Source organism: Myotis nattereri (assembly GCF_964212035.1).
Source record: "Myotis nattereri genome assembly, chromosome: 8".
Lineage (NCBI taxonomy): Eukaryota > Metazoa > Chordata > Mammalia > Chiroptera > Vespertilionidae > Myotis > Myotis nattereri.
Window position 1 is genome coordinate 38,885,417 of NC_138083.1, and position 16,510 is coordinate 38,901,926.

A 16,510-nucleotide genomic window follows, 5' to 3' on the forward strand; every position below is an offset into this window, starting at 1 on the left:
TGGATTTTACCTTCTGTAGTGATTTTGCTCATAATGAACATATGAAGGTACAAACTCTATTGCATTTTTATTCTTGTGGTTCTTTACAGGGTTTTGTTATTGTTTTTAAGAGCTAGAGCCTTTTATTTCTGACATTCAGTTTTCAGGATTCCACTGCAAAAGCAGAATAATAATGCAAATCTTTTAGAAGTCAGCTGTGCTTCCTGATGGGGTTCTATACAGTCTGTGCTCCAAGCTGCACACGTAGATCTTGCTTGTTGTTTATCCAACAAGCATCCCTTTCCCCACTTACTGAATATTAGCATTCTCTCTTAGATGAGTATAGTAGTTTGCACCTGTTCTCTAAGAACCAGAAAAATGCTTCAAAAACACAAATAATCCAACATCTCTCTAGGCTGGTGTTACCTCTTCATAAATGAGGAAGTGCTATGGCTGAGAAGGCAGATTATACTGAAGCAAGGTAACCTGGCAGGATATGGTGTTGGACCTGTCTGAGTCCTTCCATCAGGCTTCATTGCTAGTCATCATTCCAGTGTTAAAGTATACAATTTGATGAGTTTCACAATATTTTTTATTCCATGTTTATTTCTTAGGGGACTTATTTAGCTCTTTCTCTTTGCCTTTTTAGTGGTTGTTTTAAGGCTTATAGCAGGCATCTTTAACTTATAACAGTCTGTCTTCAAGTAGTATTATACCATTTCATCTATAGTGTAAGAACCTCACAACAATAAATTTCCGTTTCTCCTTGCTGGTCTTTGTGTTGCAGTTGTCATACATTTTACTTTTATGTATGTTATAAATCTCTTTATCTATTGTCCTTTTTGTTTAAGTAGTCAGTTAACTTTTAAATATTTCTTTTAAGAAAAAGGTTTTTTATGTGGACCTAGATATTTGCCATTGCCAGTGCTCTTCACGCCTTTGTGTAGATTCAGATTTCCATCTGGTATCAGTTTTCTTCTTCCCAAATTATTCCCTTCAACATTTCTTGTATGAAATTTGTCAGCTTGTCTTGTATGAAATTGGTGATGACTTCTGTCAGCTTGTTTGTGTCCGAAAAAGAATTTGCCTTCATCTTTGAACAATATTTTTACCAGGTACAGCATTCTAGGTTGATAGGGTTTTTTTCCCCTTTCATTATTCTTTGAATGTTACTCCACTGTCATCTGGATTGCTTAGTTTGCAATGAGAAGTCTGCTGTTACTTTTATATTTGTTCTCCCGTATGTAATATGTCCCCTTTTTCCCCAGATGTTTTTGGAATTTTCTCTTTATTATTGATTTTGAATAGTTTTATGATGTGATACCTGATGTAGTTATCTTCATGTCTATTATGTTTGGGGTTTGTTATTGAGCTTCTTGGATCTGTAGGTTTATAGTTTTCATCATATGTGGAAAATTTTCAAATATATTTTCTGCCCCCATCCTCCTTCCAGGAATTTCAATTACATGTGTAAGAGGCTGTTTGAAATTGTCCAACCATAGCTTACGGGTGATCTATTAATTTTCTTCAGCCTTTTTTCTTTCTGTTTCTATTGTTGTATATTCAAACTCACTCTTTTCTTCTGCAATGTGTAATTTGCAATTAATTTCACTTCGTGTATTTTTCATCAGAACATTATGTTTTCCTTCTCGAGATGTTCAACTTGGATCTTTTTATATATTCCCTGTTTCCAGTTAACATGCTGAAGCTTTTCTTTACCTCCTTGAACATATCAAATGTGGTTGTAATAATGGTTTTAATGTTCTTATCTTCTGTCATCCATGTTATTTTTACTAATGATTTGTTTCCTTCTTTATGGGTCATATTTTCCTCCCCCATTGAATGCCTGATAATTTTTTACTAAAATTCAGTTATTATTAATTTTATCTTGGATGCTGGATTTTTTTTGTATCCTTATAAATATTATTGAGATTTGTTCCAAGATGTAAACTAGTTTGAACTAGTTTTGAGTTCCAAATTGAGTCTATGGCCAATTTTGCCCCATGACTGAAGCAATACCCTACTGAGTACTCTCCCTGACAAACAGAGTTCACAAGGTTTTCCCACTTCTGGGAACACAAAATATTCTTAGCCCTCAGTGAGCTCTAGGGATTGTTTCCCCTTCTTTCAGCCTTAGTTTCCTCACATGCATGTTCTAACCAGTATTCAACTGACCACTTGAAGGGGACCCTCTGTGCAGCTCTTGGTTCTGGCACTCTGTCCTGTGCAAATGGCCACCTTGGTTTCCCCAGGCTCTCCCCTGTCCTGAGCCTAGAAACTCTCTTCAAGCAATTGAGCCCATTTCATGTGTTTCCCTCTCCCTGGAATCACTGTACTGTGCTGCCTGATGCTAGGTTTCTGAAAATGATTGTTTTGTATCTTTTGTCCTCCTGTTTGTTCATTTTTTCTCTTTCTCATATCATGGATTTAATCTATGGAGGGGATATAAATCCATTAGCCCCAAAGTGGAAGTCCAGCAATATATTATATACTTCTAAAAATACTTTCTAAACTATTTTTCTGACTATTTATTGCTGATGAATAGTAATGCAATTGACTTTTGTGTATTGATCTTTTATTAAGCAACTTTGTTATGTAATGTGTCAGTCGGGTTTTGTTGGGATAACACCTCCAACATCTAAAGGACTTTCAGTGACAAATGTTTAGTTTTTACTCCTGGTGCATTCATCAGTGGCCACCTGAAGCTCTGCTCCATATCTTATTTTGGGATTCAGGCTGAAGGAGCAGTGTTTAATGGGAATGCCTCTCTCATGGCAGAGAAAGAAGACTAAATGATTCGCTGAGTATTAAAACGTCCCCTCTAAAAACACATATATTACTTACACTCACATTTTATTGGCCATAATAAGTCACATGGCCAACTCTGATGTCTGTGTTGGGAGGAGGGATGTATAAGCTGTGAGGTGTTTGAGCTGGCTCATATAACTCATGAGAGCTGATTGTACACATCTCTTTCCAGTATTGTGTTTAGTAATATCACTTTGGTAACTTGAAATCAGTTATGGTGGGAGTATTTACACCATGTAAATTGGCAAACAACAAATCAGCACTTTTTTCCTGGAGAGCTAGTTGTTAAACTTTTAGTAGCAAATATCAGTTATATGCCTCTTTTAGGGAATAGTTGGGAACTAGATTACTTTTTGTCACATTTCATTTTAATAATTTGTTAATTTGCATATGTTTAAATTTTACTAGCAATGGCCTCTAGTGCAGTATTGAATAGGAGTAGTGATAAGGGCAAACTTGTCTTCCTCTGGTGTTAAAGGAATACAAAATTTTTCTTGATAGCACTTATCAGATTAAGAACATTTTTTCTCTTTCTCATATCATGGATTTAATCTGTCATATTATCAAATGCTTTTTATGTATTTATTGAGATGTTTTTTAAGTCAAAATTGCATTAATGGATTTTCTGATGTTGAATTAACCTTGCATTCCTGGGATAAGCCCATCTTTTTATATGTTTTCTAGGATTCTGTATTTTATTTATAAATTTTATATCTATATTTAGGCATGAGATTGGCCTGTAATTTTACTTTCTAAAAGATTTTGGTATCAGAGCATTTTATTTGTTTGTTTGTAAGCTTTATTAAATTAATTGAATAGTGTTCCTTATTTTTCTGTTTCCTTTAGGAGTTTGGGTAAAACTGGAATTATTTCCCTCTTGAATGTTTGGTAGAACCTAATAGTGCATTTTCTTTAAGAGGAGATTTTTAAGTATTGATTCTGGTTTTTGAATGATTATAGATCCATTTAGAAAATCATCTTCATTTTTCTTGAATCAAGTAGGGAAATTTACATACCAGTATTCCTAGGAATTTGTCTGTCTCCTCTGTTTTTCAAGTTTTGGCAGTTGTTCTTAATGTTCACTGTATCTGTAGTTTTCTCTCCTTCTATTCATTTCCATTATTGCTTATTTGTTCCTTTTCTTTTTTTCTCAATCACTGTTGGTAAAGATTTCTAAATTTTATAGGTCTTTTTAAATAACCTAATTTGAGCTTTGTTTATCTTCTTTATTAGGGGTTGGCAACTAATAAAGGCCTAGAAACCATCTAAGGTCTGTGGGCCAAATCTGGCTGAGTCCTGCTTCTCTATGGCCTGCAAGCTAAGAATGGTTTTTATATCTTAAAGGTTTTAATTCATATATAGGGTGGATAACTATAATACAAATAAATAATACAATAATCCTATCTAATAATAGAGAAACATGGTAATTAGCCGTAACTTCGCTACCCTTCCCATTGGCTAATCAGCGAGATATGCAAATTAACTGCCAGCCAAGATGGCGGCCGGCAGCCAGGCAGCTGAAGCGAACATGAACATGAGCCTTGCTTACTCCAGTGATGGAGGAAGTCAACGTTCCCCGCCTGCCACAGCTCAGCTCTGAGCTCTGGATGAAACAATGTTGCGATTATAGAACCTAAACAAACCCCAGAAACCTGCTTTCAGCCAGTGCAGCCTCAGAGATTAGAGCGGCCAGGGATGGCAACAGAGTTTCAATTATAGAATCTAAACAAACCCAGGTACCTGCTTTCAGCCAGCAACGGCCTCAGAGCTGGAGCCTGCTCTCAGCTCCAGTGACAGCTATAGAAGGTAAATTAATCCCAGAATTAAAAAAAAGAAAAAAGGAGAGGCTGGGAGCTTCAGTCACCTACCAGCCTGAAAACAGCCCTCAGCCCCTCACCCAGACTGGCCAGGCACCCCAGTGGGGACCCCCACCCTGAAGGGGGTGTGACCAGCTGCAAACAGCCATCATCCCCTCACCCAGGCTGGCCAGGCACCCAAGCAAGACCCCCACCCTTCAGGGCAAACCAGCCGGCCCCCACCCGTGCACCAGGCCTCTATCCTATATAGTAAACGGGTAATATGGAAACTGACCCTAACAGCAGAAGGACTGGGAATGACTGATCACTAGGACACACACTGACCACCAGGGGAGAGACGCTCAATGCAGGAGCTGCCCTCTGGTGGTCAGGGCGCTCTCACATGGGAGGAGCTCTACTCAGCCACAAGCCAGGCTGATGGCTGCTAGTACAGCGGTGGTGGTGGGAGCCTCTCCTGCCTCCTCAGCAGCGCTAAGGATGTCCGACTGCAGTTTAGGCCTGCTCCCTGCTGGCAAGTGGACATCCCCTGAGGGCTGCCGGGCTGCCAGAGGGATGTCTGATTGCCATCTTAGGCCCAGTCCCCTGGGGAGCGGGCCTAAGCCAGCAGGTGGTCATCCCCTGAGGGGTCCCAGACTGCGAGAGGGCACAGGCCGGGCTGAGGGACCGCCCCGCCCCCAGTGCACAAACTTTTGTGCACCGGGCCTCTAGTTAATAATAATACAAGACTACAAATGTAAGCCTACTTTTGCCCACCTTGTATAAAAACTTACACACACAAAGAGAAAGGTGCCACAGAGACTGTATGGCCTGTGAAATCTAAAATACTTTGGCCTTTTACATAAAGTTTGCCAACCCGTGCTCTCTAGAGTTCTTTATTTTTGGTCATTGATTGTTTGTCTTACTTTACTGATGCTATGAGTGTTTTTTCTGCATATCTAGCCCTAGAAACAAAAAACTTAACCTCTGTTTTATACATACTTGTTTTGTTTCCTGGCATAGATAAGTCAAGTAGTCATTGGTACTAGCAGTTTTTAAAAAATGGATGGGAATAGAAATTAATAATTGAAAAATTGTGTCCGGCAACATAGAAGACCACCATTATTCTATTTAATGGTGGAATATCCCTTAGAATCTCTCAGAGCACCTGTGTTCTTTAGGCACTGTAGTTTGAAGCTATCTTAATTCATAGAAATCCTGGATCCTAGAAAGTGATCTTATATTTTGGAAGCTAAAAGGCAGTGAACTTTATCATGTACATTGGAAAGCAAGCAAAAATGATCTTATGGCATTATCCAAGTTTCTTGTCAGGATTAGTTTATGCTTCACTGTGTCTTTTGTCCTTCAAATAAGTTTCCTCCAGGGTTCCATTCCTCTTTTGTACATGTTTTCTGTACCCTTTTAGAGTGGTCTTATTCATACCATTGATTCAGTTACTCACCATAAATTTAATGATTCTTCCAAATTTCCCCCTATTTCTAATCTTATTCCTAGACTTCAGACTCATAAGAAAAAGTTGGGCATTGTTGTCATGTCTCATAGGCACCTAAGGTTCAATCTGAACTCAGTCCTTTTCATTCCTAGTCTACTATCACTTTGCCTTTTTTTTTTTACCATTCTCTCTGCCTCTTATATATGTTCTCCCTTTCTTCTGCTTCCCTGGGATCCCTCCCCGCCCCAATATTGTCCAACTCAACTCACTGTGGCAAGTGTAATCTTTCCAATACACAAGATCAGCAGGTTCCATGCTTTGTTGCTGCCCTCTTGCTCTTTCTATTCAAGTAGTACCATGCACCACTTCCCTGAATGTTCCATGCTTATTCGTGTCTTTGCATGTGCAGTTGTTTCCTTTTGCTTGAAATACCTTTTTCCTTTTTGCTTGTACAGGAAAGACATTCAGTGAAGCATGGTTCAGGCATCATCTCCTTATGAGGCCTCCTCGACTCAGAGATAGTCAGCCCCCCTTCCGGTATTCACATTCTACTTTTTATACACCTCACTGTAATACTTAGCTACTCTGAGCATACTTATTGTCTGCATATCTGTCTTCCCTGTGAACTGAGCTCCTCAGAAGTGTGAGCTGTGGCTGTCTCTACATCCTCAACTCAATATCTGGTACATGTTAAGTACCTCGTAAATATTTGATAAAAGAACAAATGAACAAAAAATTACACTCAGAATGCATGTTCATGCAAAAGTGTTTTTTGTATAATATAGAAGAATAAGCTAACTTCCCTCTCCCACCCCTCCTCATCATCAGAAGGTTCACTTTTTCAGAATAGGGAGCAGTAGATGGCTCCCAGTTATTTCCCACAACCATCCACATTTATGGAGGCTTTTGCATTCACATTGGTCCTGGCATGATCGACAACCTGATGAACCCAGACAAGACTAAGATAAACTACTTGTCCTCCAGCAGAATAAATATTTCAAATAAAGTCAACCCAAGAAAGTCAGGCCAAACAGCTATTGATTGCTAAAAGCCTGAATTTAAGCCCAATGAATATTCCAAAGTTCACCTCCATGCAGCTTGCCTAAATGGTGATCAATATGCAATTACTGCCCCCCTTTAAACGTGTCTTAACACTGCCTATCTGAAGAAGGGTTTTGCTTTTAAAATCTTTTGTTTGTTAAATTTGCTTAGGCAAGAAAAAAAGACTTGACTAAACCAGAGTTCTTTGCCTTCAGGATTTCAAACAATTGCATGTTATTTTTTAAATGGTTTGAATGTATGCTGAATGGTAACTGAAGGTGCCCTGTTACATGGCCGTCATTCATTTCAAGAGGCCTTTTCCTGAGTGTCTAAACAATAAGGATATTGTAACTTAGTTTCCTAATTTCTGCTTACATGATTATCTGTCCTAATCATAATCTTTGTAAATTCAAGTTTATAAAGTAGATTGCTAAAGTCCAGCTGCAGTAAAAGCAAATAAATATTTTTGTCTAGTTTTCTCTTAGAATTTCATCTTGATGCAGAAAACCAAACCTGCTAAATTTGGAGCCTGTTTACTCTGCTCCTGATATTTAAGACTTTATGTTTCACAAATATGCCTTTTTTTATACCCCGACCATTGTCAGAATCTTTGTCATTGTTTTAAATATGTTTTCATTGATCTTTAGAGAGAGGTGAAGTGAGAGGGAAAAAGAAATAGAAACATCGATGAGAGAGAAACATCATTGGTCAGCTTTTTCCTGCATGCCCCCTACTGGGTGGGGATCAAGCCCGAAACCAGGGCATGTGCCCTGACTGGGAATCGAACCAGTGACTTCTTTTTTCATGTGTCAATGCTCAACCACTGAGCCACGCTGGCTGGGCCCTTTGTCATTTTTCACTTACCCTGTTGTTACTGTCCTCCCTACCCAAAGCTCTACATCCCTTTATCACACTGCTGCCAGATAAAGCTATCTGAAATGTATCTATCTAATGCCCTTCTTTACTTAAACATTTCATGGCTTCTCAACATGTGTGGCATGGAGCCCAGATTCCTGGTAGCACATCTAGTTCCTGCCCACCACCTCAGTGGTCTTCCACCAGTGGTCATTCAAAATGACTTCTAGTTCCCTCAGGTGGCATGCTCTTACAGGCCTTCTGGACCTTTTGCAGATGCTGTTTACCCACCACTGCCACCAATGTCATTGCTCTCTCTTCTCTGCCTGGCAAATACTCATTCTTCAGACTCAGTTCAGATATCACCTTCCATTTGGACACATTCACTAACTTCTCCCTGATAAAGTTAACTATCTCCACCTCCCACCTCCTTGGACTTAATTTTCACTGCTTCAAGCTTTTGAAATTATTTTTATTTATCTGTCCTTTAATTGCTGAAAGACAGGGAGCTTATAATTCTCAACAGCTAGTGTAGTGCCTGTTGCACGAAGGCAGGTGCTTAGCAGTAGCCTCTTTTTTCTTTTAAACTCAGTAGTTGGATTGAATGTCATGAGTATCTATGGATTGCTTTGATTGGTCCCACAGCAAGGGGAATAAGGATAGGAATAGTCACAATACATCTTGGTGTTTGAGGTTGGCACCAAGTGGGATGACCGAACTGTCTCAGTTTGCCTAGAACTGAGGGATTTCCCAGGATGTGGCACTTTGAGTGGTAAAAATGGAACCGTCTCAGGTAAATAAGGATGGTCTTGCCACCAACAGGTACTGTTGGAAAGCTTTTTACCTACTCTCCTTCCTTCACTCATTGAGACTCAATCCTGACTGGCTTGTCTGACCCAGGATTGCACTGTTAACACTTTAATAGTGCAGCGTTTTCATAGTGCTTCCTCTACTAAAGACTATTCAAAGGGATGTTATTTCTGATTCCTTTTCTTTGGCTTTCATGTAAGAATTTGGCTTTCATGTAAGAAATCCAAATTGAATCTTTGGATTATGTTACTACCACCTTTTTTACCAGGCTTGCCTTCCATTTGCCTGACTGACCAGTTGCCTAGTTCTATCAATTAGGTCTCCCCTTGTTTTTATCTTTAGTCTCTTCATTACCATTGGTTTTTTGACACCCTAAAAATATGATTAAATTATCCATATTGGCATGTTAGGGCCCTATCCATCTTTCTAGCTTTTGGTATACTCGGATTCTACCCATTCATCTTTTTGCACACTTGGTGTGAGAACCTCCCCCTGTGCCTTCTTGGTCAATGGGGGAGACTCCGCAGCACTCCAGCTGACTGTCTACATTAGCAATATTATTAAAAATAATAATTTTTTAAAATTTTACCCTGGCTTTTCTCTCAAGCTGATGGACTCTCTTATCTTTACTAATGAGTAGCCTCTTACTTCTCTTACTTTCTCACCTCTTTTCAAATATTTGCATATGTATGTCTTTCCCCATATTCCCCCAAATTCTCTCTCTCTCTCCCTCTCTCTCCCTCTCTCTTCCTCTCTCCCTCCCTCCCTCCTAACACATAATAGTCTCAGAACAAACATGTACAAGTGTCTCTTAGCTCCTAGAATCAGTTCTTTCGTCAGAGGCTGTCTTGTGTCCTACAAGACTAGAAGGCATGGCCCATGTTTCTGTCTCTGATCTAAGCAGAACACTGCTCCTTGGTATTCTTCAAGCTTCCAGCCTTTTGAGTGTTGGGGGTTTTTTTTGTGTTTTTGGTGTGTTGTGTTTTTTTTTTTTTGCCATGCCAGCTTATTTCTGCCTTAGGATGTTTGTATTGGCTGTTCCTTCTGCTTTTAATGTTTTGCCCCTAAAATATGTATGACAAATTCATCTCATCACATCACTCAGATCTCAATACAAATGTTACCTGTTAAGAGGCCTTCTTTAATTACCTAAATTAAAAATCCTCTCCAGTCATTCTTTCACATTGCTTTATTTCCATGACACTTAACCACTATCAATATCTTGATTTTCCATTTGTTTCCTGCAGTAAGAATTAAGTTCATGAGAACTGGGACTTGATATGTCCTATTCCCAAAAGAGGTATCCATTCAATATTTGTAGATTAAGTGTTTTTGAAAGCAGCAGCCATGTCTTAATTTTTGTTTTTCTCTTGTGCTCACCACAATATTGAGTACGGGCTCAGTAAACATTGAATATTGGCTTGGTTGGTTGATTTACCAGCTATACTAAAATATGAAATGACTGACTTACTGCCCTCTACCTCATAGAGTGTTAAAGAAAACAGTGTAAGGTTATGGAAAATGATAATCCTTTGAGAAATATCTCCAAGAGTAGTAGCCAGTGGCAGGATTATGCTGTGACCTATGAATTCAGGGGTGGGTGGGGGAATTGCCTTTGTTTTTTCTTGAAAATAGTTTATCTTTTCTAATTCTAAAAGGTACTGAATGTTCATTATAGAAAAATGAAAGATACTGAAAAATAGAAAAAGGGAATAATAAGATGCAGAAAAAACATTTGACAAAAATCCAACACCTTTCATGATAAAAAGACTTAAACTAGAATAGAAGGGAGCTTTTTTGGAAGAAGTAGAACTACTTCTGTTCGCGAATGACATGATCTTATATGTAGAAAATCCCAAGGAATCCACTAAAAACTTATTGAAACTAATAAGCAAGTTTAGCAAGGTTGCAGGATATAAGGTTAATATACAAAAATCAATTGTATCTCTATACACTTGCAATGAACAACCCACAAGTAAAACTAAGAAAATAATTCCATTTATAATAGCATCAAGAATAAAATACAAAGGAGTAAATTTAACAAAAGAAGTATAAAATTTATGCTCTGAAAACTATAAAACATTGTTGAAAGAGATTAAAAAAGATCAAATAAGTAGAAAAGCATTTTATATTCATGGACCAGAAGATGTAATATTGTTAAATTGACAGTACTCCCCAAAGTAATCTAAAAATTCAGCATAATCCCTATAAGAATCACAGTTGACCATTGTAGAAATTAACAAGCTGATCTTACAATTAGTTTTGAATTGCAGGGGACCAGAAATTACCAAACCATATTGAAAAAGAAAAGCACCCAATTTTAAAAACTACAAAGTAGTGGTAATTAAGACATTGTGGTACTGGCATAAATTAATATAATATAATTGAGAATTCAAAAATAAAGCTATTTGTCTATGGCCAGCTGACTTCAACAAGAATACCAAGACCATTGAATGGGGAAAGAATATTCTCTTCAACAGTAGTGCTGGAACAGACAATTGGATAGCCATATGTAAATGAATGAAGTTGGACCCTTACCTCACACCACAAACAAAAATTAACTTAAAATGAATCACAGACTAAATGTAAGAAATAAAACTATTAAACTCTTTGGAGAAAACATGTAAATTTTCATGACATTGGATTTGTCATGTGAAAAGCATGAGCAACAAAAAAAATAGGTAACTTGAACTTCATCAAAATTCAAAAACTTTTGTGCTTCAAAGACATTATCAAGAAAGTGAAAGGACAGTTCCTAGAGTGAAAAGAAATATATTTGTAAATAAGGGTCTTGTATCCAGAATAAAGAACTCTTACAACTCAGTAATAAAGATGATTAAATTGATTAAAAAGTAGGCAGAGGATCTGAATAGACATTTCTCCAAAGAATATATACAAGTGGCCAATAAGCACAGGAAAAGATGCTTGCCATCATTAGTTATGAGGGAACTGCAAATCAAAACCACAATGAGATACCACTTCACACACACAAGGATGGCTAGAACCAAAAAGTCAGTTGATATGTGTTGTCATGGATGTGAAGAAATCAGAACATTGTACGTTACTGGTAGAAATGTAAAATAGTTCAGCCACTTTGGAAAACAGTTTGACAGTTCCTCAGAAGGTTAAACATAGAAGTAACCATATACTCCAGCAATTCTACTCCTAGGTATATATACACCCAAGAGAAATGAAAACATATGTCCATACAAAAACTTATACACAAATGTTGGTAGCATTATTCATAATAGCCAAAAGATAGAAGCACCCCAAAGGTCCATTAATGGATGAATGGTTAGACAAATTGTGGCATATCCATAAAATGAACTAATATTCAGCCATAGAAAAGAGTGAAGCACTGATACATGCTACAACCTGGATGATCCTTGAGAATATTATGCTAGGTGAATGAAGCCAGTCACAAAAGTCCACATATTTTATGATACCATTTACTTAAAATGTCCAGAATAAGTAAATCCATAGAGACAGAAAATAGATTAGTGGTTGCTTAGGGCTGGGATGAGATGGGGTCGGGGTTGGGGAAGTAAGAGTGACAGTTAAAGGGTAGGGGATTTCCTGTCAGGGTAATGAAAATGTTCTATAATTGACTGGTGATGTTTGAACATAGCAGTTAGTATACTAAAATCCATTTGATTGTACATTTTAAGTGGTTGAATTGTATGATTTGTGAATTATATATTGATACATATATAATTCACATACCATATGCCGTTATAAAGAAAGAAAAAGGAATAATAGTGATCCATAATTCTACTACCTTGAAATAATTTCTGTTAGCATTTTGATCTATTTTTGCCAGTTTTTTAATGCATATTTTTCACATAATTGAGGTAATGGCTTCATATAGAATTTTTAATGTATTACCTTTTATGCTTGTCATTCTGACCTTAAAAAGTTGTCCATGATATTACAGATTCTCCTAATTATTAACAAGTGTGTAATATTTCATGTAGATGTACCATACTGTAATAATTTTCTTATTGGTGTACATTTAAATTGTTTTTTTCTTTATGTTTTCCCCATGATAATGAGTACTGTAGTAAAAACACTTTTTTTTTTTTAAGACTAGAACATCCGTATGAAATGCTTTATATGAAACCTCTTTTGTTCCCAGAGAAAAGAAGATTTCGAGGAGCAGTGCCCTGAAAGTGCTGGACCATGCCATGATTGGGCCCGAGGGCACAGACAATTGCCATAAGTTTGTTGACATTCTTGGCTTACGAACCATCTTTCCCCTCTTTATGAAATCTCCCAAGAAGATCAAGAAAGTGGGAACCACTGAGAAGGAACATGAAGGTAGGGTTCACTGGAAAACTCAGACTAATTTAGGTGCATTAAGAGAAATGGTGGAAAAAAGAGCTACTTTTAAAACTCTGTTGTGCATTCGAGGAGTAGGCTCTTAGCTGAAGAGTACTACCTTCTTCTTTTCTATTTTTTTGTATTTTCTGTGCATGGAAAAGCAACCCAGAGACCCCAGATCTCTGATGGCCTTTGTTCACTGGTTCTCTTGCTTGAATCCTGGTGGTTCCATTTCCTCCTGGCCTGCTAATAAGTCTCTGCGTGCAGGTTTTGTTTTCGTCACTATAATTTGTAGCGAGGTGTCTCTCTGATGGAAGACCCTTTTGAAAAGAGTAATGAGATGGCAGCACATGTCACCTCCGGAGTGGTGCTTTCATGTATTTCTGTATTAAAGTATGATTCGGCTAACATCAGGAATTGCCGAAATAAACTATTTACAGCCCAGATTCCCCTTTTTATGTTTCTCCTTCCTGATGGTGCATACTCCCAGCAAAATGCTGCCATGAATTGCGATGCTGTAACCAGAGTAGTTACCGCTAGGCCAATCTCTTCCTGCTATTGTCTAGTGCCTGCTGCATCCTCCCCCCAATAAATAGCCACAGTACAATCTGGAAGGCTGGGGATTTATGAGCATTGACAGTTCTGCTGGAGGCTAACAGACGCTTGTACTAGGGAATTCACATGGTTGGATGGTTATTTTAAAGTGTGGGGAGAGTTAAGAAGGGGTGTGAGGAGCTGATTGACTGACTAATTTGGTTGTCTTGTCAAAGTTAACATTTGTCCCATAGTTTGGGTGATTTTTTTTTCCATAGTGATTAATAGAATTGGCGTTGGTATCTGAAGGACCTTTTGCATTGCTCATTCTGTTAGATAAAAGTTTTCTTTCTCGCTTTTCCTGTGGGAGCCGCCAGGTAGAGAGGAGTGTGTCCTTCTCCTCTCCCCGCCATGGTGTGTGCTCGTCCACTGATATCTGTGTACTCTGAAAAGGGGGAAACATCTGGCAAAAATGTCACTTTGCCTGCTGTGTTCAAGGCTCCCATTCGACCAGATATTGTGAATTTTGTTCACACCAACTTGCACAAAAACAACAGACAGCCCTATGCTTTCAGTGAATTGGCAGGTCATCAAACCAGTGCCGAGTCCTGGGGTACTGGCAGAGCTGTGGCTCAAATTCCCAGAGTCCGAGGTGGTGGAACTCATTGTTCTGGCCAGGGTGCTTTTGGAAATATGTGTCGTGGGGGCCGCATGTTTGCACCAACCAAAACCTGGCGCCGTTGGCACCGCAGAGTAAACACAACACAGAAACGATATGCCATCTGCTCTGCCCTTGCTGCCCAGCCCTACCAGCACTGGTCATGTCTAAAGGTCACCGTATTGAGGAAGTTCCTGAACTTCCTTTGGTGGTTGAAGATAAAGTTGAAGGCTACAAGAAAACCAAGGAGGCTGTTTTGCTTCTTAAGAAACTTAAGGCCTGGAATGATATAAAAAAGGTCTATGCCTCTCAGTGAATGAGGGCTGGCAAGGGCAAAATGAGAAACTGTCGTCGTATCCAGCGCAGGGGACCTTGTATCATCTATAATGAGGACAACGGTATCATCAAAGCCTTCAGAAACATCCCTGGAATTACTCTGCTTACTGTAAGCAAACTGAACATTTTGAAACTTGCACCTGGAGGGCATGTGGGCTGTTTCTGCATTTGGACTGAAAGTGCTTTCCGCAAGTTAGATGAGCTGTATGGCAGTGGCGTAGAGCTGCCTCCCTCAAGAGTAACTACAACCTTCCCATGCACAAGATGCTCAATACAGACCTTAGCAGAATCTTGAAAAGCCCAGAGATCCAAAGAGCCCTCCGAGCACCACGCAAGAAGATTCACCGCAGAGTCCTGAAGAAGAATCCACTGAAAAACCTGAGAATCACGTTGAAGCTAAACCCATATGCAAAGACCATGCGCTGGAACACCATTCTTCATCAGGCCAAGAACCACAAGCTTCGGGTGGATAAAGCAGCAGCAGCACTAGAAGCCAAATCAGATGAGAAGGGGGTTCCAGGCAAGAAGCCTGTGGTAGGGAAGAAAGGAAAGAAGGCTGTTGGCCTTAAGAAGCAGAAGCCTTTGGTGGGGAAAAAGGCTGCAGCTACCAAGAAACCAGCAGCTGAGAAGCCCGCAGAAAAGAAACCCAACACAGAAGAAAAGAAGCCTGTGGCATAAACTTACATTTGTTTATTCCATAACGGTCAAATCACTTTGGACAGCTAATTTTGAATAAAAATGATCAAAGGCAATGAGAAACATAAAAAAATAAAAATAAAAATAAATGGATAATTAAGACCATTATAAACTAATCAACAAAAATAGGTACAGAGGCAGAGCAACATCGAACAGACTGTCAAACTACAGTGGGAAGGCCCGGGAGGGTTGGGGGGCGGGGGGGTAAGAGATCAACCAAAGGACTTGTATGCATGCATATAAGCATAACCAATGGACACAAGACACTGGGGGGTAGGGGAGTCTAGGGGAAGGTCAAGGGGGGAATAAAAAGGAGACGTATGTAATACTCTCTAATACTTTAAGCAATAAAACAATTAAAAAACAAGTTTTCTTTCTCAAATTTACTTGGCCTAGTGTTTTCCAACTGGAATGGCTTAAGGCAGTGGTTCTCAACCTGTGGGTCACGACCCCTTTGGGGGTCGAACGACCTTTTCACAGAGGTCTCCTAAGACCATCGGAAAACACATATATAATTACATATTGTTTTTGTGATTAATCACTGCTTTAATTATGTTCAATTTGTAACAATGAAATTGGGGGTCACCACAACATGAGGAACTGTATTAAAGGGTCGTGGCATTAGGAAGGTTGAGAACCACTGGCTTAAGGGAAAGTGATATGACTGTCTTTAGTAGTAGCTTCCAATGATAACGTCTCTGATCAGATCAACTCTCCAGAGACAACAGGAAGTCTGGCAAGGGGAGGACTGGCAGTGCAAAAAACTGTGAACTAGAGATCTAGAACAAGCAGAGAGTTCAGTTCACCTCAGATTGATTTTGACCAATCACCAGTCGTAAACATGTTTATCAGCCGTAAACAGCCCTATTGCTGGCCTTTTTTCTATCAAAATTCAGCAAAATGAGGCCATGGGAGAGGGAATAGATGGTCTTGGAGATCTAGGAGAAAATTTTGGAGACAGTCATCATTCCGTGAAAACCTGCCACAGTCCTAGTAGTGCTGCGCTCTGGGCTCTCTTATTTAGGCTTAACAACCTATCAAGTAGATGGTGGTACCTTTGTGGGGTTATTTTTAGGAAATCAACTGAGAAATGAATCAGGCTGTGGTTCTAACTAACTGTGTGACCCTTTATTTAACTTTGCCAGACTGTATTTTCCTTCTTGGTCCATAAAATGAGGAAACTAGATTAGTTAACTAGAAACTCTGATATCTGCGCCTTAAGACTCT

The 16,510-nt window shown here is 39.0% G+C and overlaps 1 protein-coding gene and 1 pseudogene across 2 annotated transcripts in view; both read left to right on the forward strand.

The window, feature by feature from the left end:
- CTNNBL1 (catenin beta like 1) overlaps positions 1–16,510 on the forward strand; it is a 173,524-nt gene that overhangs the window by 94,579 nt on the left and 62,435 nt on the right. Inside the window, exon 11 of the mRNA XM_081097760.1 lies at positions 12,875–13,056. Coding sequence (XP_080953886.1) covers positions 12,875–13,056 — 182 coding nt within the window. The remainder of the gene's footprint in view (positions 1–12,874; positions 13,057–16,510) is intronic.
- On the forward strand, positions 13,990–15,350 carry LOC308523753 (large ribosomal subunit protein uL4-like; annotated as a pseudogene). Its single transcript has one exon. The product of its transcript is annotated as a large ribosomal subunit protein uL4-like (transcript).